The 27613-nt window shown below is 34.1% G+C and overlaps 1 protein-coding gene across 4 annotated transcripts in view; it reads left to right on the plus strand.

The window, feature by feature from the left end:
• The window catches only part of EPHA5 (EPH receptor A5), a 323812-nt gene that overhangs the window by 252962 nt on the left and 43237 nt on the right, over positions 1-27613 (plus strand). For 2 of the 4 annotated variants that reach the window (XM_060109012.1, XM_060108993.1), the window contains exons 9-10: positions 17500-17565; positions 26693-26760. In XM_060109012.1, coding sequence (XP_059964995.1) covers positions 17500-17565; positions 26693-26760 — 134 coding nt within the window. The remainder of the gene's footprint in view (positions 1-17499; positions 17566-26692; positions 26761-27613) is intronic. The other 2 variants (XM_060109001.1, XM_060109022.1) reach the window with 1 other exon arrangement.

Raw genomic sequence — 27613 nt, forward strand, 5'->3', positions numbered from 1 at the left:
CCAGCAACACAGTACTACATTTTAAGGATACTAAGTTCAGAATAAGTATTTAATCATTAGATACTAAATTTGTAGAATTATTCTGATTTTCTTTATTTGCTACAAGTAAAATTATCAGGAAAATGTCATTCTATAGGTCCAATCCTCCTCAGAAAACTTTAAGATGAAATTTAGCTACCCAAATGACTAACTTCTATCTCATCATGCCAAAGATGATGTAAAATCTGTTATCATCAAATCAGCATGAATTCAATATTTCCATGATAAGTGATACTGAGCATTGTTTATATACACAGTTTCATGAGACAAATATATGATGAATCAGAATTCTAAATTAGCATGACTTTGTATGTTTTCTAATACATAAGGACCTCTTGATTTATTTTGTTGTTGATATCTGACTTTCTCTGACCTCCTGTTATTCTAGCTGTTTCAAATGTACTTATGATGCTCTTCTAGATTCACCTCTTCTCTACTCATTTGGAATGTAAAGGGCCAGGACAAACTGGGCCTTTCCTGGAGTCCTAAAGATTTGTAATTAATCATTCCAAACCTGTGCTAGTATGCACTGTCACTCACCAGCCCCCAAAGGGAAATAGCTATTTTGAATTCCAAGTTGATGTCTATTTTACCACCCAGTATCTTTCTACTTAAGCCCTGAGGCTTCTAAATCTTCATGCAGGAAATGGAAATAGAAAGTCCCTCTGTACATCTCAAAATACCTGGTTGGAGCTGGTGCAGTTTGGCCTATTGGTTCTTATCATCTCCCCAAAGCCAGGGTGACTGGATCCTGCTATTGCATCTCCAACCCTTTGAAACCCCCCTCACTCTAAGAGGAATCTTAAATAACCTAGCTTGGAAGTCTACTGGGGGTCATCTCCGTACAATATGTCCTAAAGTGAAACTCACTAACAATCCTGCTTCTATCTTTCCACACACTGCACTTTGTCTCTTTAGACCTCAAATATTCAACTTGCTGAACTATTTCAGCTATATCCTAAAATATCTCCAGAGGTTAGATTAATGGCCATTTTCTTAGATGAACATCCTGATTTTTTTACTTTATCAAGACCTCTTGCTGTCTGCCTTTCCTATACATTTCGGTTGATTTTTTACATTGCATATTACATAGTTGGCACGGTTATAGTTATTGTCCTAATTTCTTACTAGCTGCTATTTCATTTATGTATACATATTTAAATTTTATGATAAAAATTATATAGAACTTTCAAGACAAAATGTAGAAAGAAAATTAGTCATAAATATCTACCAGAGGTAATCAATATTAATAGTTTTCCATATATGTTTAAAATATTATATATATATATATATATATTTGAGTTCAAAACTTATAGTTTTGTTTTCTGTTTTTCTCTGATTAACATTATAATATAAAATTTTCCTCCATAATTGGAAATATTTTAAAAGCAAAAATTTATTGCTTCTTTGATATTCTAATATCTAACCTTTCCCATATGCTTTTCCTTTAGTTTTGTTCATTTGTTTTCTTTTATTGTGTTGGTTTAGGGGGAAGGGGGTTGCCATTTTTTATCTCTAATGTTCTTAGAACACATTTGTATAATTCAAAGTAAGGGTCAATGAATATGAATATTTTAAAGGCTGTTGATACATATTGACAAATGGCCCTCCTAAATCATAGTACCAATTATTATTCCACCCAACAGTGAATGAAATTGCCTGGTGGTTCACAAACTAGTCAATCTCTGCTAATTTAATAGGAAAAAAATAGTTCTGTGTTTTTAATTGAATTTCTTTATATTTTTGAGATGTAATAGGATCATTAATATATTTGCAATGAGTATATAGTCATTAGCTATTTTATTACCTATTTTGTAAATTAGGTGTACATGCTCTTTACCCATTTATGCTAGTGGGATCTTAGCTTTTCATATAGTGAAAATATATCATTAGAAGTAGCAAGATTTTTTTGCTTTTCAATAATATTTATTTTGCATGGGATACAAAAACTGTTAATTTTATGGGGTTGGGGCTCTAAATTGATATTTTCTATGGACTTATATAAGTACCATCACTGTTTATCACCCTCTCTTGATACTGTTATAGGTCTCTACATGTAGCATATACTAAATAAGTGTCTGTGTAGGAATTCTTTTCTCTATACTGCCTCTGGGCTATCAAAGCTATTCTTCTAGCTAATACCAGGATCATATTAGTTTAAGTATTATAATTTAACCATATTTTTCAATGTTTGTTCAGGCAAATTCATATTGGGAAATTACATATGGTCACAATTATAAATATTTGACATAAGTACTTTTGCATGTATATATACACACACACATATACCTGTATACACCATTGCATGCATATAAAGCAATTTTAATCATAATTAACCACTGTTATGTTATATATTGAATATGTGCATAATGTATTAAAATAGTTAACATTTATCACCCTTGTATTTAATTTTAAACACAACTACCATAATATATGATTTTGGTAATCCTGACCAATACTAATAGAAAACAAAATATATTTACATGGAATTTGAATAGTTCGATATGAAAATGAAGCTTTCTTTTAAATCATTCTCATAATTAATTCAATTCTCATAATTTGAGTATCACAAAGTACACACATTCCTTGTGTTTTAATAATTTCAGTGTACTTTCCCAGTTATTTTAATTTTTTTGTGAGTTATGTAATTAAATTAAAACATTAGTCCTGGTTTCTCTACCTTATAAGTTTAATGCTGATAGATGTGATTCAACTTTGGAAAAATATTTAACAGCCACAATGGAGGGAGCTAAATAAATTGGAACTTAAATATTTGGCTTATTTCTTTGAATAATCTCTTCCCTTTTTTTGACCCACTCTTTTTTAAATTAATATTACACTTTCATTAAGACAAAGGAATGTTTGAAACAAATGTTACTATCAGAACTGTGCATAAATATTCTATTTTTTTTTAAGCTGGCAAAATTAGCATCACATTTTTTACAACTTTATTTTATCCTGCTTTTTCCTTTCTACTTCTCTCAAAATAAATTAAAACCTAAAATAGATAAGAATACATAAGCACAATCAAGTTAGTCATGACAGTCATACGCTTCTCTCGAAGAAGCATTGTAGGTAGACTGATTCAGCTGTGAAATGACTGGGAAGGAGAAGTTCAGAGGAAGGAGCTTGTAGTCACTTTCGGCTTCTAGAAATGGAGGAAATTGATGTTTGCTCGGTGGAGGTGTCATACTGCAGGAGAAACACATAATTCAGTATTTTGTATATTAACACTATTATTGTGCCAGAACAGAACAAAGATAGTGGTTGATTGCAAAAATGAATCTATCTAATTTCCCTTTATTGAACTAGTAAAGATGATCTCTTCTGTGGAAATAAACAAAAAGACACCTAAATTAAAACAAGCAAAGGCTATTTACTAAGAGCTTGCTATAGCAAGGGAATCAGCCACCATCACCGGAATTTGGCAGAGACCCAAAGGCAGGCAGAGGAGTGTAAAAGCTTTATAATGAAAAAAAGCAAGGCTTCAGGTATGCCCTGATTGGAGGTTATTGGCCTGGGGTAGTTGGAGGTGAGCTAACCAGAAGTGGGGCATCCTATGTGATTGATTAGGCTTCCTCTAGTTTGTCCTAAGTTGGAAGTACAGACAAAAATTAAGGAAACTGGCATTTATTGATAAAGTTCTGACCATTTGAGACAATTACTACAGAGGTTGTAGTTTGGCTTCCTGGACTGGTTGCTGCAGATTTGGAGTCAGAGTTCTATTTTTCTACTTGGTCTGATCATTGTCCATTTGTATATTCATTCTCTCACTTCATACATTTCAGTAAATAGCAGTGCAAGGCTTTTTTTTTAATAGATCTTTATTGGAGTATAATTGCTTCACAATACTGTGTTCACAGCAAAGCAAATCAGCCATATGCATACACATGTCCCCATATCCCATCCCTCTTGAGCCTCCTCCCATCTTCTCTAACCCACCACTCCAGATCACTGCAAAGCACCGAGCTAATCTCCCTGTGCTATGCTGCTGCTTCCCACCAGCCAATTATTTGACATTTGGTAGTGTATATATGTAGATGCTACTCTCACTTCGGCCCAGCTTCGACCTCCCACTGCTTGTCCTCAAGTCCATTTCCTATGTCTACCGCTTTATTCCTGCCCTGCAACTAGGATCATCAGTACCATTTTTTTTTTTTTTAGATTCCATATATATGCATTAACATGTGATATTTGGTTTTCTCTTTCTGACTTACTTCACTCCGTATGACAAAATCTAGGTCCATCCACCTCACTACAAATAACTCAATGGCTAATATTCCATTGTGTATATGTGCCACATATTCTTTATCCATTCATCTGTCGATGGACATTTAGGTGGGTTCCATGTCCTGACTATTGTAAATAGTGCTGCAATGAACATTATGGTACATGTCTCTTTTTGAATTATGGTTTTCTCAGGGTATATGCCCAGTAGTGGGATGGCTAGGTCATATGGTAGTTCTATTTTTAGTTTTTTAAGGAACCTCCATTCTGTTTTCCGGAGTCATTGTATCAGTTTACATTCCCACCAACAGGGCAGGAGTTTTCCCTTTTCACCACACCCTCTCCAGCATTTATTGTTTGTAGATTTTTTGATAATGGCCATTCTGACCAGCATGAGTTGATACCTCATTTTAGTTTTTATCTGCATTTTTCTAATAATTACTGATGTTGAGTATCTTTTCATGTGCCTCTTGGCCATCTGTATGTGTCCTTGGTGAAATGTCTATTTAGGTCTTCCACCCATTTTTTAACTGGATTGTTTGTTTTTTTTTGATATTGAGCTCCATGAGCTGTTTGTATATTTTGGAGATTAATCCTTTGTCTGTCATTTCATTTGTAAATATTTTCTCCTATTCTGAGGGTTGTCTTTTTGTCTTGTTTATAGTTTCCTTTGCTGTGCAAAAGCTTTTAAGTTTCATTAGGTCCCATTTGTTTATTTTTGTTTTTATTTCAGTTGCTCTAAGAGGTGGGTCAAAAAAAATCTTGCTGTGGTTTATGTCAAAGAGGGTTTTTCCTATATTTTCCTCTAAAAGTTTTATAGTGTCTGATCTTACATTGAAGTCTTTAATCCATTTGGAGTTTATTTTTGTATATGGTATTAGGGAGCTTTCTAATTTCATTCTTTTACTTGTAGCTGTCCAGTTTTCCCAGCACCACTTATTGAAGAGGCTCCATTTTATGTTCTTGCCTCCTTTGTCATAAATTAGGTGCCCATATGTGCATGGGTTTACCTCTGGGCATTCTATCCTGTATCATTGATCTATATTTCTGTTTTTGTGCCAGTACCATATTGTCAAAGGATTAATCTCCAAAATATATAAACAGCTCAGGCAACTCAATATTAAAAAAAAACAAACAACCCAATGAAAAAATGGGCAGAAGATCTAAACAGATATTTCTCCAAAGAAGACATACAGATGGCCAAGAAGCACATAAAAAGTTGCTCAACATCACTAATTACTAGAGAAATGCAAATCAAAACTACAATGAGATATCACCTCACACTAGTTAGAATGGGCATCATCAGAAAAATCTACAAACAACAAATGCTGGAGAGGGTGTGGAGAAAAGGGAACCCTCTTGCCCTGTTGGTGGGAATGTAAATTGATACAGCCACTATGGATAATAGTATGGAGGTTCCTTAAAAAACTAAAAATAGAATTATCATATAACCCAGCAATCCCACTACTGGTCATATATCCAGAGAAAACCATAATTCAAAACAAGATGTGCCCCCCAATATACTTTGAAGTATTATTTATAACAGCCAAGTCATGGAAGCAACCTACATCTTCATCAACAGATGAATAGGTAAAGAAGATGTGGTACAATATGGGATGCAATATTACTCAGCCATAAAAAGGAACAAAATTGGGTCATTTGTAGCGATGTGGATGGACCTAGAGACTGTCATACAGAGTAAAATAAGTCAGAAAGAGAAAAATAAATATTGTATATTAATGCATGTATGTGGAACCTAGAAAAATGGTACAGATGAACCGGTTTGCAGGGCAGAAATAGAGACACAGATGTAGAGAACATACATATGGACACCAAGGGGGTAAAGTGGCAAGGGGGGTAGTCATGGTGGGATGATTGGGATAGACATATATACACTAATATATATGAAATAGGTAACTAATAATAACCTCCTGTATAAAAAATAAATAAAATAAAATTCAAAAAATAAAAAATTAGACTAGGAAACTAACAGATATGTTAGGAAGAATATAGAAATAAATATATAGATGAATCAACAACCAGAATGTACATCAGTACCACAATAGTAAAAAAGAGGAGGAGGGAAAAGAAAAAAAAAAAAGTGGGGAAAGGCCTTGCTGTGCAAGGCAGGACCTAAGCAAGGGTGAGGTTTGGGTGGTGGGCATTGCCAATGCTCAGGACCCACAGGGTTGGACACCGTGGGCCGTGGCAGTTGGGGCTTAGGCTCAAGGAACAGAAGGGGCCCAGGCGTGCCCCCCACCCCAGGTCTCAGAGAGCAGGGGACCTCACCTCGGAACCCTGCAGGCTTCCTGGGCTCGAGTGGGTGGAGCAATTGCCCTCCCCTCCTCTCCCGCTCCTCCTGGAGGGCCCCACCCCCCTGACTCTCCTCATCTCCCTGGCCTCAGAGGCACCGATCCTGTCTGGCCTCCACTTCTCCTACCCCCTTAGTCCTCCTACATCCTACCGGTTCACTTTGGGTTTCCTCCTGTCTCCTTTGGCATCAGAGTCCCCCACCAGTGGGAGGCAGGAGCCCTAGTTGTGGGGAGACGCTAACTCTGCATCTTCCCCCACCACCATTTTCTGCAAGGCTTTTTATAAGCTTAATGTTCAAATTTTTTAAAAAAACTAAAGAGGAGAAAAAAATCGTAAGGATTACAAACATGAATATACAGTGAATTCCTTTTACTATGTGATCAGCTAATTAAGTAGTTCAAATCAGCATCACCTCGAATCTTACTGGCTTATGAAAGAAACAATATAATTTTGAAGTTGGAGGATTGAAATTGTTTGAGAAGGATTTTGATTTATCAAATAACTCAAGAAACAATATGTCTTTACAGTGCTAGAGAAGGAAAGTGGGAGATAAGGAAAAAGAAAAAGGAGTGGGGGTGTGGAATGAGATTGATATGAAGTTGAAAAAATATTTTTTTTGCATTTTTACTAGTTCTTAAGCTTTTTCTTTTATCTGCCTATTTGCCAGTTTTTGAGTTAGATATCAGTTTGAAAATTTGCAATCTGCCTTACCTATATAATACCTACATTGTTCTATTTCCTATTTGCTACTTGAAGAGAAAGTTGACTTTTCAGAAGGTTTAATCTAAAACATCATGTATACTTGACAAGAGTATGTAGACCAAATAATTTTTAAAAGCATTCATGTTTTATTGGCCATATCTAAATTGTACTTATATATATTTGAATTTATATACATAAGTACATGTATATATAAATATCTGTACAAATATATATATGTACACATGTGTAAAGTAATATAGTACTGACATTCAGTTACATAAATTTGAATAATATTTTAAAAATTAAATGGTGAAATGTATGAAAAAAGGTAAAACAATTTGATTTTCCCATTCAAAATATCACACTGGGCAGCTTTTAGCAAGAGTCCTTAATGGATCATGTAACTTCTTTTGTTATGGGCTCACTAGATTTTTCTGACCTTGGTGATCTACAGAATTTGCTTTTTTGATAAAATTTGATTCTTTGATATGCTTCTTGCTTTCATAGCATGGGTGGGTAGTTTAATCATGACACAGTCATGCAATTAGATAATTTCAACATAACACAATTAGTGTTGTATTTTTAACAAATTGGTGCAATAATAGAATGGAAGATATGGGTATCTTTACCTTAAGGGGTACAGAAGTATTATTACAGAAATTGTAAATTTGAGCTGGACCTGGAGAATGAAGAGAAATTTTACAAGAGAGTGTGTGTGATGGGTAAGGAATGTAAACATAAATGCGAATGGAGTGTCCAGGTTCCTGGGACCCTTTAGACCAGTCTACAAGGCCTTCCACAAACTCTGCCTGAGCCCCTCCCCAGCCTCATCTTCCTTCCTGCCTGCCTCATTAATGGCATGAGTTCTCATATATAAATATATATATATATATATATATATATATATATATAAAATACATATATATAATTAAAGATATGTATACCTAGTTCTGGTTTACTCTAGCCCAGGAACAGTTCAAAGAGAAAATCTTTTACATCAAAATATTCACCACTTCTTGAAGGCCTTCTGCAGAAAAGCCTCGAGAAAACTGAGCTTTGCTTTCACGTAACTTTAAGTCCAGTAGGTCAGAAGGGCAAAATGAGGACACTGAATAAAGAATAGTTTTACTGTTTTGTTATTTTATTTGAGATATTATGACTCCTAGAGCATCCAAGTAGCTAGTATTAAAATATAGAAGTACAAATATCTGTCATTAATCATAGAACTTGCAACTGAAAGAAACCTGTAAAGTTAAATGTTATGGGCGAAAAATTGTGATTTAAAAAGATAGAGGATAGGATGAAATTAACAGTTATTTAACAAACCAATCTTCATTTGTAGATAATGTAAATTAACACTGTAAACAAATTGCAGGAGAATTATTTAAAGTACTTACCAGAGAACAAGTTGTTTTAAAGCACCTTCTGGCACTTTAGAAGTTTTTATTAACATGCAGACCATTAATATGCTAATTACAAACCTTTTCCTTTGTATTCATTAGGTAAGCTCCCCTAAGACTATTATAAGACACATCATTCAATACAAGTGTTTATTGAGTACCTATAGGCTCAGTGGTTGTCAACATGGACAAAATCAACTAACAGCTTTTGAAAAATAATAAAGCTTGTGTCCCACAGGCAAGGTGTTCTAATTTTATTGTTCTGGGCTGAGGCCTGGGCATTGTGGGTTTTTTTGTTCTTTTTCCAAAACTCCCCAGTTGACTCTAGTCTGTAGCCAGGTTTAGAATCATTATATAATGTGAGTAGAAAGCATTTTTTTTATATATAATTTCTTATTCTTAAAGCATAGCACATCAACTCTTAGTAAATGTTTGCAGATAATGAGAATGATTGTGTTTACTGTAGCAAAAAAGCTTATAAAAGGTGGTTAGTATTTGGTGAAATTCATTTTGTGTTCCCAAATATATACTGGCATAAGTAAACTGAATCTAACATGTTCAATAACGTTTGCTAGTTGCATCAGTCCTTTTACCTGTGGCATTCATGAAAGAAGGGCTTGTTTTATAATGATCTCTCTGGCCCATTAGAATGATTAAAAGAAGTACAGTGAATCATCATTAAAGTATAGCGTGGGAAATAAACCAACTGAATAGTAGTCTAAGATAACTTGCCACAAGTTTTCTTTCTGCTTTTGAAGCCGAATCTGGCCTCTGTACCGCAACACCGAATTAAATCTCAGAGAAAGAGTTTTGGGTGAAGTAGAAAAGAATAGCTTTATTGCTTTGCCAGGCGAAGGGGGCCACAGCAGGCTAAAGCCCTCAAAACTGTGTGTCCTGACCTGGAGGGGTAGTGAGGAGTTTTACAGTAATGGTTCCAAGAGGGTGTGGTCAGCTAGTGGACATTCTTCTGATTGGTTGGTGGTGAGGTAAGTGGGAGCTGTGGGAGCTAGCATCATCATCCCTCAGGTTCCAACTGGTCTGGGGGCTACATGCTTGTGGGAAGCATAAAGTTAACTTCTCCCACCTGGCGGGGGCTTCAGTATCTGCAAAACAGCTCAAAGATATTGTTATATATATCCCTTGAGGGGGAACCAGGACTTTGCTCCAAGGCTGCACTACTGTTTCTTGACTGTTCCTCTCTTGTCTCCACATCCCCTCCCCTTCCCTAATTAGCATCTATCAATATCTGAACCTGCCCATTGGAACTCAGGGAAGGTCATAGAGGCCGAATAAAGCCTATTTCTTATAATGAAGAAATGGGGAACACAGAAAGGCTTTTGTGCCCAGAAGCCCCACAGGGTCCTTGTCAGTATCACTTTCATGTAGTTTGATATTCCTAGGTCTTAATAGCTGTCTTCAGAGTAAGTTGAAGTGAATTTGTTTGTTTGTTTATTTTTGTGACCTTGTCCTTAAGAGAAAAGGATGATTGCACATAGAACACTTAGATTTGTAGAATTTGGGGGTTAGTTTTTATTTTAGAAATCTGTGAATATGTATGATTTATTTAGTTTACTTCAGTCACTTATATGATCTAATCTCTATTTTATACATGCATTTGAATAATGTAGTAGAATTTGGATCACTGAGTATTTTTACGACACACACATTTTAATACTTTAAAACAAAATGTGGTATATTTTGCTACAATAAGGGCAAGACTCAGATAAAGGCAATTTAGTTGTTGTATGTAATTTATTGTGAATCAATTTATCAGACTTTTAAAGCCTGGTAAGTAGCTATTAGTGAAGGAAGAAAGAAGTGTTCATAACAGGGTTCCCCATGCAAATGTATTTAAATTTTCAACAGAGGGAAGGGGGAGCTGAGCATGGGGGAGAGGTAGAACTGAAAGGAGCTGGAAGACATGGAAGAAGAAATTGTGCTTCCAGTACACTACAGTGCAGTAACTGGTACCCACATCTTACCTCCGCAACTTGTTATAAGTGCCACCTTGTGAAAGCGGTTCCCTGTCTCCGAGTCCCAGGATTCTTACTTTTAGGATGAATATTACAATAGGACTATTCAGGCTTGAAACAGGTAACAGAAGGAGAAAGCAAGTGTGTTGGAAAGGCAAAGTCCTGTTTTGTGTTTCTCGTTTACTTTCACACTGCTACCACAATCACAAGACTTCTGATACTCGATGTCTGGGGTTATATATTCCACACCAAGCAATTCCCTGTGAAATCACGTGGGTGTCCTGTAATTCAGTTTGACACTAAATAGAGTTAGCACAGACCCTACAGGTTAAGGGTTCAGTCCCAGACTGTCCCTTACTTCAGATGCAAGTCACAACTAGTAGGTCCCCAGGTTACCCACAGCTTCTCTCTGACTTGGCTACAGATCAAAGGTTCCCATGATCCCCCTCCTTGGATTTGATTATTTGCTAAAACAGCTCACAGAACTCTGGGAAACACCTACTTACAACTACCAGTTGATTATATAATAAAAGATTTGATGAAGGATACAGATAGACAGACAGATGGAGGACCAGGTCTATATGGGTCCCAAGTACAGGAGCTTCTATCCTGTGGAGTTGAGGTGTGCCACTCTTCCAGTACATGGATGTATTTTAGGGATTTTTATGGAGGCTTCATCATGTAGGCATAATGAATCATTAACTCCATTTACAGCCCTTCTCCCCTCTCTGGAGAATGAGAGGTAAGGCTGAAAATTCCAAGTTTCTAATCATGACTTGGACTTTCTGGCAACCAACCCACCAAGGGTCACCTAATTAGAACAAAAGACACTCTTATCACACAGGAAATTGCAAGAGATTTTGGAGCTTTGTGTCAGGATCCAGAGTCAAAGACCAAATATTAGAACAAGAGATGCTCCTAGTGCTTCTGTAACTTAGGAAATTACAAGCATTTTAGGAGCTCCACGTCAGGAACTGTAAGTTAGAACAAAAGATTCTCATAGTACCCCTATTTAACAAGGATTTTAGGAGTTCTGTGTCAGGAGCTGGGAGCAGAGACCAATATATATATTTCTTATTATTTCACAGCAAGATATGAGTATGCCAGGATTGGAACTTGATTAGGTAAGACTAAGATCCATTGATATTTCAAAACTCATCTACCAGGGACTAGTGCTCAGATAGGACAGTTTTTGATAAGTGGTCCTAGAGGGTAATAGGGAGACAGTTATAATCATTGGTGAGGGGTAAGGAGCTCTTTATAGGAAAGAAGCAGACAACTGGAAAAGATTTTAAAATTACTGTGTATAACTATATCCTATTCCAATTTGCCTAGACTATGACTTGGGAATAGTGATTGGATTGCACATATAAATTTATGCATGTGTTGTAGATGTGGGATTCCCCTCAGAGTTACTCAAAAACACACTAAAACAAAAACAAAAATGAAAACAAACCTCTTTCCAGCCATTTTACATTACCTCCTCTTGGAGGGTGGAATAATTTTATGCCTTTTTGTCAGAAGTATGGGGACTGAGGTGTAGAGTTTGGGGATCATATGTGTTACCATTATGTTTTTTATCTCCTTCCTAGTTTTTGCAAAAGATATTTTCAGTTTTAGCCTAGCTTCATCAGGCAATCAGTAATAAATGTAAGAAGAGTAAGAATAAAGACACAGATGCAAAGGTATCACATTATGAGATATTTTAACAAATGTATAAAACAACACTGTCAGTGTTAATTACCACTAAACAATAACCTAAGCTTCTTTTGCTGTAAATATTTGTTACATGTTTAAATTATTTTTAGCATTTTAAAACTGATACAGTGTAAATGACAGTATATTGTGATCAGCAACATAATTGGAATTATTTGAATTCTTTGTTTTTCTTAAAATTACAAAGTGAAATAACCACAAAAAATTTTGAAATCAGGGAAACTAAAATTGTTTCATAAAAATACAAATTCATGAAACACTCCAACACAGTAGCTCTTAAAGATTTTATATACTTTTTGCCATCATTTTGTTTCTCTGCACACTAATTTTTACCTAAAGTTTAAAAAATTTAATGTTATACCATATTAATTTCATTGCATCATAGACTCCACAAATAGATTTTATTAACTGCAAAATATTTGTTGGTCATTGGTTCCTTTAAAATCTGTAGCCAGCCTCGTGCATATTATCTACACCTTACTTTTTACCATAAGTCCATGTTATTATAATAATACCAGTTAAAAAACTTTTTAAGTGCAGACTGTGAGCCCAGGACAGTGCAGAAAGCTTTACATTTATAATCAAACTCATTCTTCAAAGCAACCCTATGTAATATAGTTTCTACTATTTATTTCATTTATTTCAATAACAAGTTTACCAAAAGCTATACATTTAGTAGTGGATACATCCAGGACTGCTCTTAATTTGACTACAAACTCCATGATCTTAACTGTTTTGCTACTCAATGGTGTCAAAAGGTAAGGACATTTTTATCACTCTTTTTTTGTTTTTTTTTTTAAAGAAGATGTTGGGGGTAGGAGTTTATTTATTTATTTATTTATTTTTGCTTTGTTGGGTCTTCGTTTCTGTGTGAGGGCTTTCTCTAGTTGTGGCAAGCTGGGGCCACTCTTCATCGCGGTGCGCGGGCCTCTCACTATCACAACTTCTCTTGTTGCGGAGCACAGGCTCCAGACGCGCAGGCTCAGTAATTGTGGCTCACGGGCCTAGTTGCTCCGTGGCCTGTGGGATCCTCCCAGACCAGGGCTCGAACCCGTGTCCCCTGCATTAGCAGGCAGATTCTCAACCACTGTGCCACCAGGGAAGCCCTTATCACTCTTAATAAGTTTTGGAGGATTGTTTTCTAAAGCACTGGTGGTACTTTTCACTGTGACCTTTGAGGGCACAAACTACAGTCTTTTCTCCAGCACTAAGTACCACCAATTTTGTTGTTGTCATTGTTTTATTTAAAATGGGTAAGTTATGCAAACTTTTCATTTTCTTCTTTTTTTTTAAACCAGTAAACTAAAAATACTTTCTATTTAATTAAAATACTTCTTTTTCGTATTTACTCTTTCTGCCTCTCTCATTTATCTTTTGGGATCTTAGTGTTTTTCTTATCCACTTGTATGATCTCTGTTTAAGAATTTAAGTCATCATTTATCCACAGCCTGTAGTCTTACTTCTCTGATCTAGCATCTTTGAGAATTTCCTCCCTAGAGTTATAATCACCTTTCTTGGGTAGAAGGGAGATTATCTTACCTACGTTGACACAAGTGGTACATATATTGATCAATTCTGTGTAAGACCTGGCTAAAGTAATTTCATTTGAATCTTCTTTGGGTCTGGAAAGATTCTGTTATCACATTTTAATATTCGGAAAGACAAATCAAAATATCTGTTAAAACAAAGATCTACAGTTTTGATATTAAGTCCAGAAGGGCTAAACTATTTTAAACTTTGATAATAACGATCTTGTTATAGCTACATGCAGTCACTTACAGGCTTCCAGGTGCTAAAATCTTATGGGAATGCAGATGGACTTTGTTGAACCATAGCTCACATAAATTAGATTGACTGCTATTTCTAGCACACTTTGGTTTCTATTTCTAAATTATCTCTGAGGCTTGTAAGCATCTTCAACCTGTACTTTGAGTATTTATTGATTAAGGAAAGAACATGTTCTTTATACCATCTGGTGTCTAAGTGTTATTGTGACAGCATCCTTGGAGTTAATTTAAAAAGAGTAATTTGGGGGATTACTATTCCACTTCAGACATTCACAGAAAAGGAACTTCAGTTTTAATTTTCTCAATGACATATTAATGCACAGTATGCTCTGATCACTAAACCCCAAGAAAATGTATCTTGTGGAAATGATTTTTTTTAACTTACATTGGCCATCTGTATTTATACGGATTGGTCTGAAGGTAATTAGATATTTATTTATGTTATAAATGGAAATTCTTAGTATGGTAATATTATATGGATCATGAAAAAAATAAATTTCTCTGAAATAATGAGAATCTATTCTATCACTTTGATTATGGTATTACTAAGGGTAATAGCTACTGCTTTTCTCCCAGGCACATGATGTGCCAGACACTAATCTAAGTGAATACATATATTCTCTCACTTTATTTTCACAAAACCTATGAGATAGAATCCATTATTATACCTATTTTATGGCTGTTAACTGAAACACAAAGAAGTTAACTAAGTTACCCAGGGTATTTATTTATGCCATCTTAAAACAAGTCAAAGAAAGCATCAGTACCAAATGTAAAACAATGACTCAGAAAAAGTAGGAGTGTTTGATTTTACAAGATTTCAGATTTTTTGACTAAACTTTTTAAAAACTATAAATTTGAAATCTAATGATAGGTAAGGTGATTTAAATTCTTTAGGACTAAAATTTTTAGATTTGGTGTTATAGTGAATTGTGTGTGTGTGTATGTGCATGTATATGTACTAATTTGTAAGACAAAAGCCTTATTATATTTTTTCAAATAAAAAGGACTGAATAAAATGTTATTATTTTTGGAATCATTGGTGTATTTTTTGAATCTTAGAACACTGATCAAACATTAAACAAATCCTTATAGGTAATGGCCAATCACAGTGCAGTTCTTGCTTTCCTAAGCACAATTCTACATGCATTTATAAGCTGTGCACACTCAACTAGAAGGATGTTTGTACTTTATTAGGAGATGACATCATCTTTTTTAACTGCTAAAAAACAGTTGTTTACATTTGTCAACAATCTATTATTTATTTATTTTTTGAATTGGAACTGTGCTATTCAAAATTAACACATCTATGCAAACTTTCCGTATTAATAGCTATCAGTAAATTGAGATAATTGTGCCATTAGGTAATACCAATTACAGTGAAACTACTTATGTGTCATTAATTATGTTTAAACTGTGATGGGAAAAAGGTCAAGGAATCATCCTCATCTCACAAAACTAGTAGTCTTAAAAAAAAGAGGAGGGCAAACTTTCTTTAAAGTGCCAGATAGTAAATGTTTTAGGCTTTTCAGGCCACACATTCTCTGTTACAACTACCTAAGTCTGCCGCAACAGCACAAAAGACTCCATAAACAATAAATAAAGAGTGTGGCCATGTTCCAACAGCACTGTACTTACAAAAATAAGTGGTATGCTAGATTTGGCCAATGGGCCATAGTTTACCAACCCCAAATCTGAGTGCTGATACAAACAGAAGCATTAGAAAAGTTAACATATCTAAGATATCAGTAATTAAGACATTAATGAAATAAATGTAATTATGAAGAAATATATCAAGATTTGCCAAAGGTTTTTACAGATGCTTTATCTACTCTTATAAGTATTTTAACAATTTTATATACTGTAACTTTGACTTTCAATATCTCTACAGTGAAAATAATTATTTGGCATAGTCTTTAAAATACAAATAGTCTAGCTGAAAATAAATGTCACAGTTGCCATTTTAGTGACAGCTAAATTCTCAGATACTTAGTAGTGGGAATTTTTTTTTTTTTTTCTTTTTTTCGGTACGCAGACCTCTCACTGCTGTGGCCTCTCCTGTTGCAGAGCACAGGCTCTGGTTGCGCAGGCTCAGCGGCCATGGCTCACGGGCCTAGCCGCTCCGCGGCATGTGGGATCTTCCTGGACCGGGGCACGAACCCGTGTCCCCTGCATCGGCTGGCAGACTCTCAACCACTGCACCACCAGGGAATCCCAATAGTAGTGGGAAAATTAAAGCATTGTCAATACTATGAAGAAAATATATGGAACATTGCCTATTTTTCCTTGAAAAAGATCCATTGGAATTTAATTTGGAAATACTTGTCTACCTTTGTTAACATTCCCAAATATATTGGATGTTTATATTGTATTTTCTTCTCCTTATTTGATATAAAATAGACTAGATACATTTTAAGCAATTAAAGTTCAAAATAGACAGAGTTTAGATAAATGTCTTGGCCTGCTGGTGTATGGTAACGTTACTGAGCTCATCCCACAGTTCTCTTGATATCACTGTAAATGCAATTTATAAACTATACTGGAAAGTGAATGCATTGAAGCACTAAATAATTTCTATGTTATATTCTGCCATTAGTTTACTTGGTTTCTAGCAATAAAGTACATTATATTAAACAATTTACTTCTTATTTTCTGGATTTTTTACTATGAATATGTGGAAAATTTAGAAAAATATTGAATATTGCGATATCCAGAAAAGTGCATGTATTATATATAGGTTTTTTTTAATATAACAATAGTTCTGCAAATATATTATGGAAATGCATTTTTAAAATCTGAACCTTTAAATTTAAATTGGCAGCTTTCCATACATGATTGGCGAAGTCATGTAAGGATAACATTTTCATTAGTCTGTGATAAATGATGCCACTGCTATAAGAAATCAGTGGGTCAAATGAGCAAGGCATTATTCTCCATCCTAAATTTTTAAGCTCTATGCAAAGCATTTATTTACAGGGCTATTTAGAACGTCTTCTGAGTATAATTTTTGCAGGAATTTCTGAGGAAATATTCAAATGCTTACATTTTTATTTGTATGTTGGTTTTAATTGGATAATCAAATACATTGGCTCATTATATTTCCTACCAAATAAGCTTTTTTAAGTAAAATAAAAATAACTATTTAATACAGCTCTGTATTTCTTAAACCCATAAAATACTTCTCAATTTGAAAAGCATTGTGGGAAAATTAATTGTATTCATTTAGGAATTTTTGCTTTTGCAAAGCAAAGCAGACACCTGTCTAAATTCGTAGTGTCTTTATAGCTATATCTAGGGAGTGGGATCTCTTCCTTATCTTGGGCTCTCTTGTTTGCTTTACAGTTGCTGCGATTGTGGCTGTGGAAGGGCTTCTTCCCTGTGCGCTGTTGCCCATCCAAGCCTAATATGGTTAGTGTTCCCCTCCTGCTCTCACTCTTATGTGCTGTCCCACCTATATGTATTATCATCAGCATTCCTTTTTTTTTTCATTTGTGTACATTTTAATAGTTAGCATTCAAGTTACGCTTTAACAGAAGAATAGACTGAAATTGAGTCCCAAAAAAGAATCTTAAGTGATTTCACAATGGATACTTTCAAATAAAATATGCATATAGCATATCACCCCTAAGTCATGCATTCATACTTCAATTCCAAGGCTTTTACTGTGGTCCTGATTTAAAGCAGGAAGTTGTAAGATCGTAACATCTGTTTTACATTTAACATGTCACTGTTTTTGTTGTTCCATCAAGAGTGAAACCATATCATACGTGGAAGTAGAATGCCACTTCTGTCAAAGTGAAGTCAACTTTTCTGTCTCCCAGACCCATGGAATGACCATAACCTAAGTAGGATCTTCTATTTTCATAATCATTGCGGATATATGTGGCATTGGAGAACAGAACCACATGTAATTTTAAATGGTTTACTTAATAGTTTTAAGCTTGAATTACTTCAGATATTAGAAGTGTTATTCCTAAGTTGATACTAATTAAGTAAAAAATATGCACATTTTTGGGATCAGTGTCCAAATTAGATAGTCTTAATTATTTACAAATGCAAATCCTAAATATATCTGGGTTATAGCTATGAAACTATAGGCTAGAACATAAGACCAAAGAACACTCTTCACAGATTTAGAGGAACTCTCCTACACAGTAGTGAGCTACCTTGTAAAAAAGTGAAATATTCCAGATAATTTCTGTCTAGATTAAGAAGTCTAAATCCCTCCACTACTATATTGAGCTGTTATTTGTAGTCAAAATTTGCCAAGAAAAGAGCTGAAATGCATTTTAGAGAATTATAGGGCTGCCTTGGGTCATTTAAAATTATTACTTGTGTTCTCTAGGTGTAAATTAATTTTTGTTGATTCAAAAAACTGTGGTGTGAATGAGAGTGCATGCATGCATAGATGTGAGAAGTAGTGGAATTGATACCAATGATCTTCTGAGAATAAGAGAGCATAAACAAACACAGATTGATAAGATTTGTTGATCTTTTTACTCAATCTTTTGAAATTTTTATATTTGAAATTTTTTTAAGTTAATATGAAAGTACATATTTGTTCCTAATTATTTAACTTAGGAAATTCTTATATGAGCCTAGGGCTTCAGTGACAGACTAAAAAAAAACAAAACAAAACAGCCCTGAAAACTGACAAAGGCTGAAGTATAATATAAATGTCTTGAAACTGTGACTTTATTTTTGTACTGCTCTATAGAAAAACTTAAAAATGGTCACTGAATTGCTCATTCTACTTGACTCTCAAATTTGATTATTATAAGAGATAAATCACTGAATCAGAACAAGCAGAATTTGCATCTTGGAAAAAAAGAAAAATGACATCCAGACATACCTTGAACTAAACCTCAAAAATATGGGTGTATGAACATTTATAAAACCATGACTTAGAAAGTATTGACGAAAACTAACTTTAGCTGAATTTAAATTGCTTGATTTTTTTTAAAAAAAAAGGTATCTCTTTCTACTGTGTAGTTGACTTCAGGGAGTTTATGAAGTGAAGAAATAAAAGAAAAGAGGAAAAGAGGGAAGGTGGAACATTTTCTTCACAAATCACACACCAGGAAACCTAAGAAAACAATTTATTTCTAACATCTTTCTTCAAATAATGTCAGCAATTATTAAATGAGTGTGTTTGTGTGTGTGCATGTGTATTTGTGTGTGTGTGCATACACACAAAAAAATTATTGAGCCACAAATGTGCTTAGGTACCCAATAAAATGCTAACAATTTGTGTGCAAAGATTTATGGAAAAGCCAGAATTTTTTTAATGCATTCTTAGTAAAACAAAACAAAATAAAGCAAAAGAAACAAACTTTAATTGAGCTTACATAGACAGCAAGAAAGTTGTTCAAAATTATTAATTGGGAAGAATGGAAGCTAAATATGTTTATATTGCTCTGCTTTCTCAACTTCCATTTTACAATTTCTAGTCACTGTGAGGTTTCAGTTAAAGATACTATTTGTTTAGATTAAAGCATTGGAGAGGAAAAAAAAACTTAGGTAGTGGAAATTAAGGGCTGAGAATTTTCCTACTACAATCAGTAAAATACTAAGAAATCTTGACTTAAAATCTTGTCACCTAATTTTGTATGTATAATCATATCAGCATTTGTCAATTACCACATAAATAATTTCCAAGGAACATTCTATGATCATTTGTGAATAGACATATTTACAATTACAGAGCAGAGGTTAGATAGATGTTTTGAGATTTTGGAATATCATAGTTTCTCATTTCTTGAAAGACCACTCATGAATATGTGTGATTGGTTTTGACCTTAATATAATGCAACACATATACATTAAAATTGCCCATTGTAAATATACTGGCTTTTAGAAGTACCTTAATATACCTTGTGGAAATCTTAGGGTCTGAAAAACATAATTTCAAAACCATTGATCTAGATCCTTTGTTCTGCAATTCAACTACATTAAATCTTCTGCAGGGCTATGGAGTTCTGAGTTTTACTCTCAAAGTTCCCACCAGGAAACTCCATTATTTTTCAAATGCCTGGTGTGCTATTTATAAGATGAAATTGGTAATTACATGCTGTTATCTTTGATCTCAAATTATTTTTCATCACTCTAGTGCCTACTTTGTTGTGAAATCTGTACACATATGCATGATGTTAATTTTAAAAATATTCTTCCTGCTTTGATGGAAATCTACCCAGTGATGGAAGATATTTCTGTAATATGTCTTAATGAAACCCAGATGCTTAGATTTTAGGCACCCTATCCCCAAGACGGCCTTTTTAACAGGGGTATTTTTTTTTATCTGTGATCTTTGACTTCATACCATCACAGCTGGCTTGAGACTCTAGTCATTTTTTCATTCCTCCCACCCTCAACCCATCCATTTTTACAAGCATCCAGTGTTGAATTGATTGTCTTCAATGTAAATAAGATATTAATACATGCAATTTCTAAAATAGCATTACTATTTACCCCTTGATATTCATTTTTGTTTATGCTTACAGGAACCAATATATATTTATAACATAACGTTTATTATAAGTTCTTCTGAAATTTCCCATAGTCCCAAAGTAGCTTTTTCTTGCATTTCTTAAATTCAAACATATGTTAGGTTATTCCTTCATTCATCAGTTGTCAAGCTTTTCATTGTTTTTATATCCCTTACTACTTCTTCTGAGGGATTCATATGGCAAGTAAAGTGGAGTTCACTATTCTGAAAATAGAGATATTAAATTCTTATTTTGTTTATTTACCTACTCTGTGATTTTTAGAAAATCAACCTCATATTTTAGAAATTATTATTATTTATTTTAAATACTACTTAAAATCGGAAGCACAAAGGATAAACTCTAACTTCTCTCATAATTCAGAGAATAAAACAAAAACAAAACATACTTCTCTGACCAAAATGATTGTGGATTACATTGAAACATTAATTATTACCTTAATTTTTCAATGAACTAAGGAAAGTTAATTCGTTAACTGAAAGTTTCTTGAAATTTGAAGTAAGCAAAGTTTTATGTTTACATACTTAACAGATTATTTCACTCATCTTCAACAGATTTCTGTCAGGGAGGTATGTGGAAGTGCTATTCTAGTTTATAGAGTTAGGAAAAAGACATAGAGAATAAAATCATCCTTATAATTCTAGACGGCCATTTAAAGTGCTGTTGGCAGGCAGATATGAGGCTTGCCCACAATATAGAGAGATAATATATTAAATTCCAACTGAGATCTTGCTATGAACCGCTCCCAAATCCTTTTTTGTAATACCTGTGGAACCTCAGACAATAGGAGATATTAAGTGGGACTACTCTAATTGAGAAATCCAATGGTCACATCCATGAACTATTTATAAATTAGTAGGAAATTACCTACTCTCACATTAAAACAAAATTTATTGAAAACAGGGAGACACAATACTTACATTCATACTTTATGAAATGTGTTTTTATATCAAAATTCTAAGGTAATTAAATTTTAACTCAATAATGAAGTCTATAATTCATCTTTGAGTTTTCTGAAGTATTTCAAATTATTCATGCCTTTCTCTTATTGCTATTTCTAAAAGGATTTGAAGATGTTATTAATGAAAAACTTTACAAATTCATATGTACTACATTATTTTGGAAGTGTTATTTCTAAGGTTTTTTTTTCTTTGTCTTTTATAATATAGAAATTAAAATGATATATAAGGCATAAAATAAGAAATAAGCTAGCTTCTCACATTGCCATTAATCATAGGGTGGTTAGTGTCCTTGGAAGAATGTGAGATGGGTACACAGAAAACTGTGCCCTCATTTTGTGTGTTATAATCATCACTCCATTCCCCTATCCAAGGAAAGCATGTTTTCAAAAACATGTACATTTTCTTTGAGAAGTATGTCTGAGAATTTTCAGTAAATGATAATAAATCAGTTGCATTTTTTGTGTAACTTACATCTCTCTGTAAGGAACTCAAAATCCAGTACCCTAGTATACAAATGCTAGCAAGACAGCCTATATATACAATGTCCCATTTTTCTGCATTTGCACTCACATTCTTATTGAAGAATGTGGTCCTGTAAAATAAAACGATCTATTTTCAGTATTTATTAGATATTTTAATAAGTTAATCTTCATATGTTTCTTTATTTTATGGGGGCTGAGTTAACTGAGGTTTTATTAAAACTACTTTACAGTTAGAGAGACTCTTGAAGTGAAAAGGTCAAACTATTTCCCAAAAAAACTGTAACTTCTTTTTTTCAAGATTCCAGCATAAAAGTCTTAAACACAACATTATGCCGTGGTTGAGGTCATTATGTCAGAACAAGAGAGTGTGCATATATGGAGAAATGTGTTTTTAAAGGAGGCTACAATACAAGGAACTTTTCTTTTCCATAAGCAACACATATTGAACCTAACGTTTGCTCCAACGTTGTCTTTTGAACATTTTTGCTTTAAAGTATGGTAAAGCATCTCTTAATCCATCTGGGTAATAGAGGAACAGTTATAGGCATGTCCATTTCTGAGCCAGGCACTGCATATGCTCACTCTTTCAAAGACATCAAAATGCAAAACCATTCCTTCTTTCACCATTCCCCCCTCCCCACGTTATTTAGAATTAAGGGGGAAAAAGTGTTTATTCAGTGTTTATTTCCATAGGCTAAAGCAATGGAAAAATCAGATTTTGTGGAGATTATTGTTGAGTAAGGATCTACAATCACCTTTTGTTCTTTCATTCACTCATCTTTCCTCATTGTCCATAATGGTGTCATTTAGTAAAGTTCTGATTCTGTGCTTCACTTAGTACTCTGGAGGGCTTGACATTCATACTGCTAATTTATTATCAAATCTTTAATTTACATCCAAGAACTAAATTACTCATTGGCACATCCATCCATTCATAAAGATTATTGTTTACTGTTTCATGTCTTACAGAAATTTCAAATATTCAAATTTAGATGTTGTGGCTTGGGCCAAGTTTTTAAGATCTGCATTAATATTATCAAGGCTGTGTTATTCAAGTCCTTAGGATAGAAATGGGGGAAAATACATTGATTTCTAAATTACCCATGAAGTCACTTATATAGGAAGCAGCACTCTTGTACTTTTTAATAAATATTCATTTATGAAGATGAATTATGCTTACATTTAATATGATTTCTCATGCCCACCTTACTATTAAAAAATAAAATATCATTGTTTTCTAGAAGAAAATAAGTATAAATTGTTAGAAGATGATTCCTCTACTTGCACTACAGTTGTTTTTAGTAAAATGATATCAAATTTCATTAAAATTGTGACTGAAGCAAAATGAAGAAACTGATTCTTTCCATTTGAAAAAAAATCGGTTCTAGAAGATAGGAGTTGTAATTCATGTACAGAATGGCATATTTATTGACTCTAGTGTATGCTGAGTTAAAATGATGCATCTGGACAAAGTACAGAAGATGATACTGAATGAACAGGCTCCCTGCAATGCTTTGTTAGAAAGGCTGAACCACTGCTTGAGTATCAGTCTCTGCCAGCTGCACTTCTATTTGCTGTATCTTGTTGAGGTTTGTTTTAATGTTGCTTTGGGGTGTTCCAGAACTTAATTTTTTATGTTAATGTGACATGCAGCCATATTATGTTATAGAAGTCTTGAGATGTCTGTAGTCAAAAATAACTCCTTCTTATTGCCCTCCTGACTCTCACCCTAGGTATTAAAATGTTAACATCTCCTCACCATGGTATTCCCAAATCATTTTTTAGATGAGATCCAAAGTTTTATTTCCATTTTCATATGAGGCATTTGCATGGAATTTAAATATCCATGAAGCTTATTTAATGATAAAGACTATCTGAGGATATAAGTTTCAAAGCTTGATTTTTTTTTTTGAAGGTAGGAGAGTTAAAGGTGGAATGGATGTTTGTTTTCTAATGTAAACTGCAAGAACTTGTATACTTTTTAGGTATCTTTAGAATTCCTCTAACAAAGTTTTTTGTCAGTATTATTTATTTATTTATTTATTTATTTTTTTTGCTGTACGCGGGCCTCTCACTGCTGTGGCCTCTCCCGTTGCGGAGCACAGGCTCCGGACACACAGGCTCCGCGGCCATGGCTCGCGGGCCCAGCCGCTCCGCGGCATGTGGGTTCCTCCGGGATCGGGGCACGAACCCGTGTCCCCTGCATCGGCAGGCGGACTCTCAACCACTGCGCCACCAGGGAGGCCCTGTCAGTATTATTTAAATAACATAAATCACAGAATGATTTCACACAATTGTATTTAGAACATTGGTAAAAAAAAAAAACAATATCAATAACTTCTCTCTAGAGGCACACACATTAAAGATTGAAAGAATAATGTAATATCTAAAAAATATGAACAATGTATTAAAATATCTTAAACGTCAGCTTGAATAGACCAATTATTATTTCAGGATGATATCATGTGTTCGTTTTTTCTCTCCATTTCACTGTGGTGAGGTGATTCAAGATGTCTTAAGGGCTCCTAATTGACAAATGCATCTACATGTTATGAATAAAATTTGAAAAGCCACCAGTTCCTCATTGTGTAATTCTCCTCACCTAAGAACATTATATGTATTAAGTATATTACTTCAAGTTTACTTAAATTTTCCTAGATATACTTTACTAATAAATTGCCAGTTCTTTAACAGGATAAAATTAAGATAATTGCAGTTTTTTTCAAAAATAGCACAAGAACAGGTTTTGTTATCTATGTTGTATAATATATGTAATTACACACTAAGAAAGAGAGAATAAAATAGGTTTCATTTTTATATCAAAATATACACATATTTAAGAAACATTTTAGAATATGAAACCAAGGAACAGTCCTCATTGTATGCCAATTGGCCACTTCATTTACATCATATAGTAGTTTTCAGTCAACTTTGTAATGAAAATATTTTGTCAATCTGACATTTTGGCTGTATTTTCTTTATGCAGAAGTAAATGAAATTTTGTTTTTAATAAAATCAATTTTATTATAAGAGCTTGTGAATAATAAATTCACTTCCTTAGAGTTTCACTAAAAGTAATTTAAATATTTTTATTTTGGTCAGCTGTTTTAATGTTATATGGTTATTCATGTACCTTAATATTCATCAGCGTATTCTCTCTCCAAACACTTGTCCTTGTGTAGACTCAACCAGAATATCATCCACTCATTCATTTATTCATTCATCAATGTGATGAATATTTTTGGGGCCAACTCTGAGCCAGGTCACTTCAGAAATTTATAGATGAATGGTAGTTACTGCCATTTAAGAAACTAACAACAATAGCAAGAGAGCCAAAAAACTTTATCAAATGACTATGTTGCACTGTAGAATGGCAGTCACACCATGAGAGGGATACAGAAAGCTACTGAGTTCAGAGGGGGCAAGATTGCATTAATCCAGGGTATTAGGGAAAAAAAAAAACATGAAGAAAGCAACAATTGAACTGGACTTTGATAATTGGAAATTGTTAAGAAGAGCATCCTAAGTGCAGGAACCAGTATATAGGAACATACGGAAGCATGGAGAAATATCTCAGAGATGATGTGGGAAATGTACATTGGGGCTATGTTTAGGAATCTTTACCTTATTATTTTATTGAAGACTTTGCAGAAGAGAGCTAACACAATAGAAAAGTACCTTATTTATGGTAATTTGGCTACAGCCATGTCTAGTATAGTTTAGGAAAGCAGTTATAGAATGCAGGGGCATCAGTTCAGAGGCACTGATAGTAATCCAAATGAAAAACAGCAAGACCTTAATTGAAGAAGAGGTAGAGCTAGTGAAATAGAAGAGGTGGATCATAAGACTTTTATGTTATATAATGCTTGGGATTTGGCAACTAATTTGTTTTGAGGTACACGAGAACAGGGCTTCGACCTTAAGGTATGAAAGCCATGAAAATATTATTAAGAGGAAAAGAAGGCAGCAGATCAAGATTGAATTAAAGGGAAAGGTACTCTTTTCTTTTTCAGATCTATTGAGTTTGAATGCCAGTGGAATATTCCTAGAAAATAAATCCACAGGGAATAAAAGTATAACTCTCAAAAGAATAAAACCAGAGGGATAGAGGTATTAATTAAATTGATGGAAATGGATAGATTGACAGGAGACCAGTGGAGACACTAAAGACTCCAAAACAAGAGAAATAAATAAAACAGAATAATGGAGTAAGGTGCTGAAAGGAGGAGACTTTTGAATCAGAGACGTATTTGGGACAGTTCATCCTGAGAAAAAGCAGGGGCCTCCGAGGTGGCAAAAAAAACAGTAGAAGAAAAAGGGAACAGAGAGATTTCTGGTGTATGGTGTATGATGAAGTCATGTTTAAAAATAGGTTTGGAGAGCTTCAGACTTCTCAGTGAAATCTGGGCAAGAGTGAGGGATACTAGCTGGGGAAATACGATTCATGTAAAAGAGTATTGGTGTTATTTCATACTGCTGGTGTGAAAATCACTTAAGGTTGCAATCATTTCAATTGTGTTGTGTGCTTCTGGGCTTGATGTGATTCACCACTTGGAGATGTGGCTAATCGTAGCTTACTCTGTTCCAGGCGGTGCGGTTACAGCAAAGCAAAACAAGATCCAGAAGAGGAAAAGATGCATTTTCATAATGGGCACAGTAAGCAAACTGTAAAAAAAAAAATCAAAATAAAACAAAGTAGGGGACACTTTATTGTTATTTTGGCTTCTTTTCAGGCTAGAGATTTGTAATAACTGACCAAAAATATTGGGATAAAAAGTGTAAGGGTTTTGTTACATTCCCCTAAAGCGTATGGGCTTGCGGTGTTGCCTGCTGACCCTAGGCAACAGCTGGATGTTTTTTTTTCAATCCTTTAAAGCATACTTTCATTATAATCATTAAAATAAAAACTTTTTGCTTAATATAAAAAGCTATTATATTTCAAACCAAATTTCCAGGCCAATTCTAATTCCTAGCAACAGTCAGTAGAAATATGTCATTAAATAACATCACCAGATTAAATGAATAAATTTCTTCTTTTTCTAACATTTTGGTAGGAATTTCCCTGAGGACTTCCTGTAGCAGCAACCTTGGTTCAAATGACTTGAAAAAGACTACACTTTTAAGAAATGCAGAAAATCAAGTTTTAATAATGAGCTTTAAAAATCTGCCTAAATGGATTCTAATTTTATTATTATTTTAATATGTTCATTTTTTAATAAATAGTACAGTGTGAGTTGATTTGCCAAGTAAGTGACAAAAATAAGTTTTTTTTTTGTCACTCTGCCATGACCATGAAAGTCAAAATCATGAAAGCCATAATTCATGCTGCAAAGCATTTTTGAGTCCATTTTCACAGTCCTATCTTATTTAATGTTATTTATCATCAAAAAAATGTGAGGGTAATATCGGTAGCCTTTAATATGTGATGAAACGGAGACTCATAGAGCATAAGAGACTTGCATAATGCCCTGCAGCAACAGTAGAGTGAATTTCTCTTTTCTTCTTGACT

The sequence above is a fragment of the Mesoplodon densirostris genome, chromosome 1, assembly GCF_025265405.1.
Source record: "Mesoplodon densirostris isolate mMesDen1 chromosome 1, mMesDen1 primary haplotype, whole genome shotgun sequence".
In the NCBI taxonomy this organism is placed as follows: domain Eukaryota; kingdom Metazoa; phylum Chordata; class Mammalia; order Artiodactyla; family Ziphiidae; genus Mesoplodon; species Mesoplodon densirostris.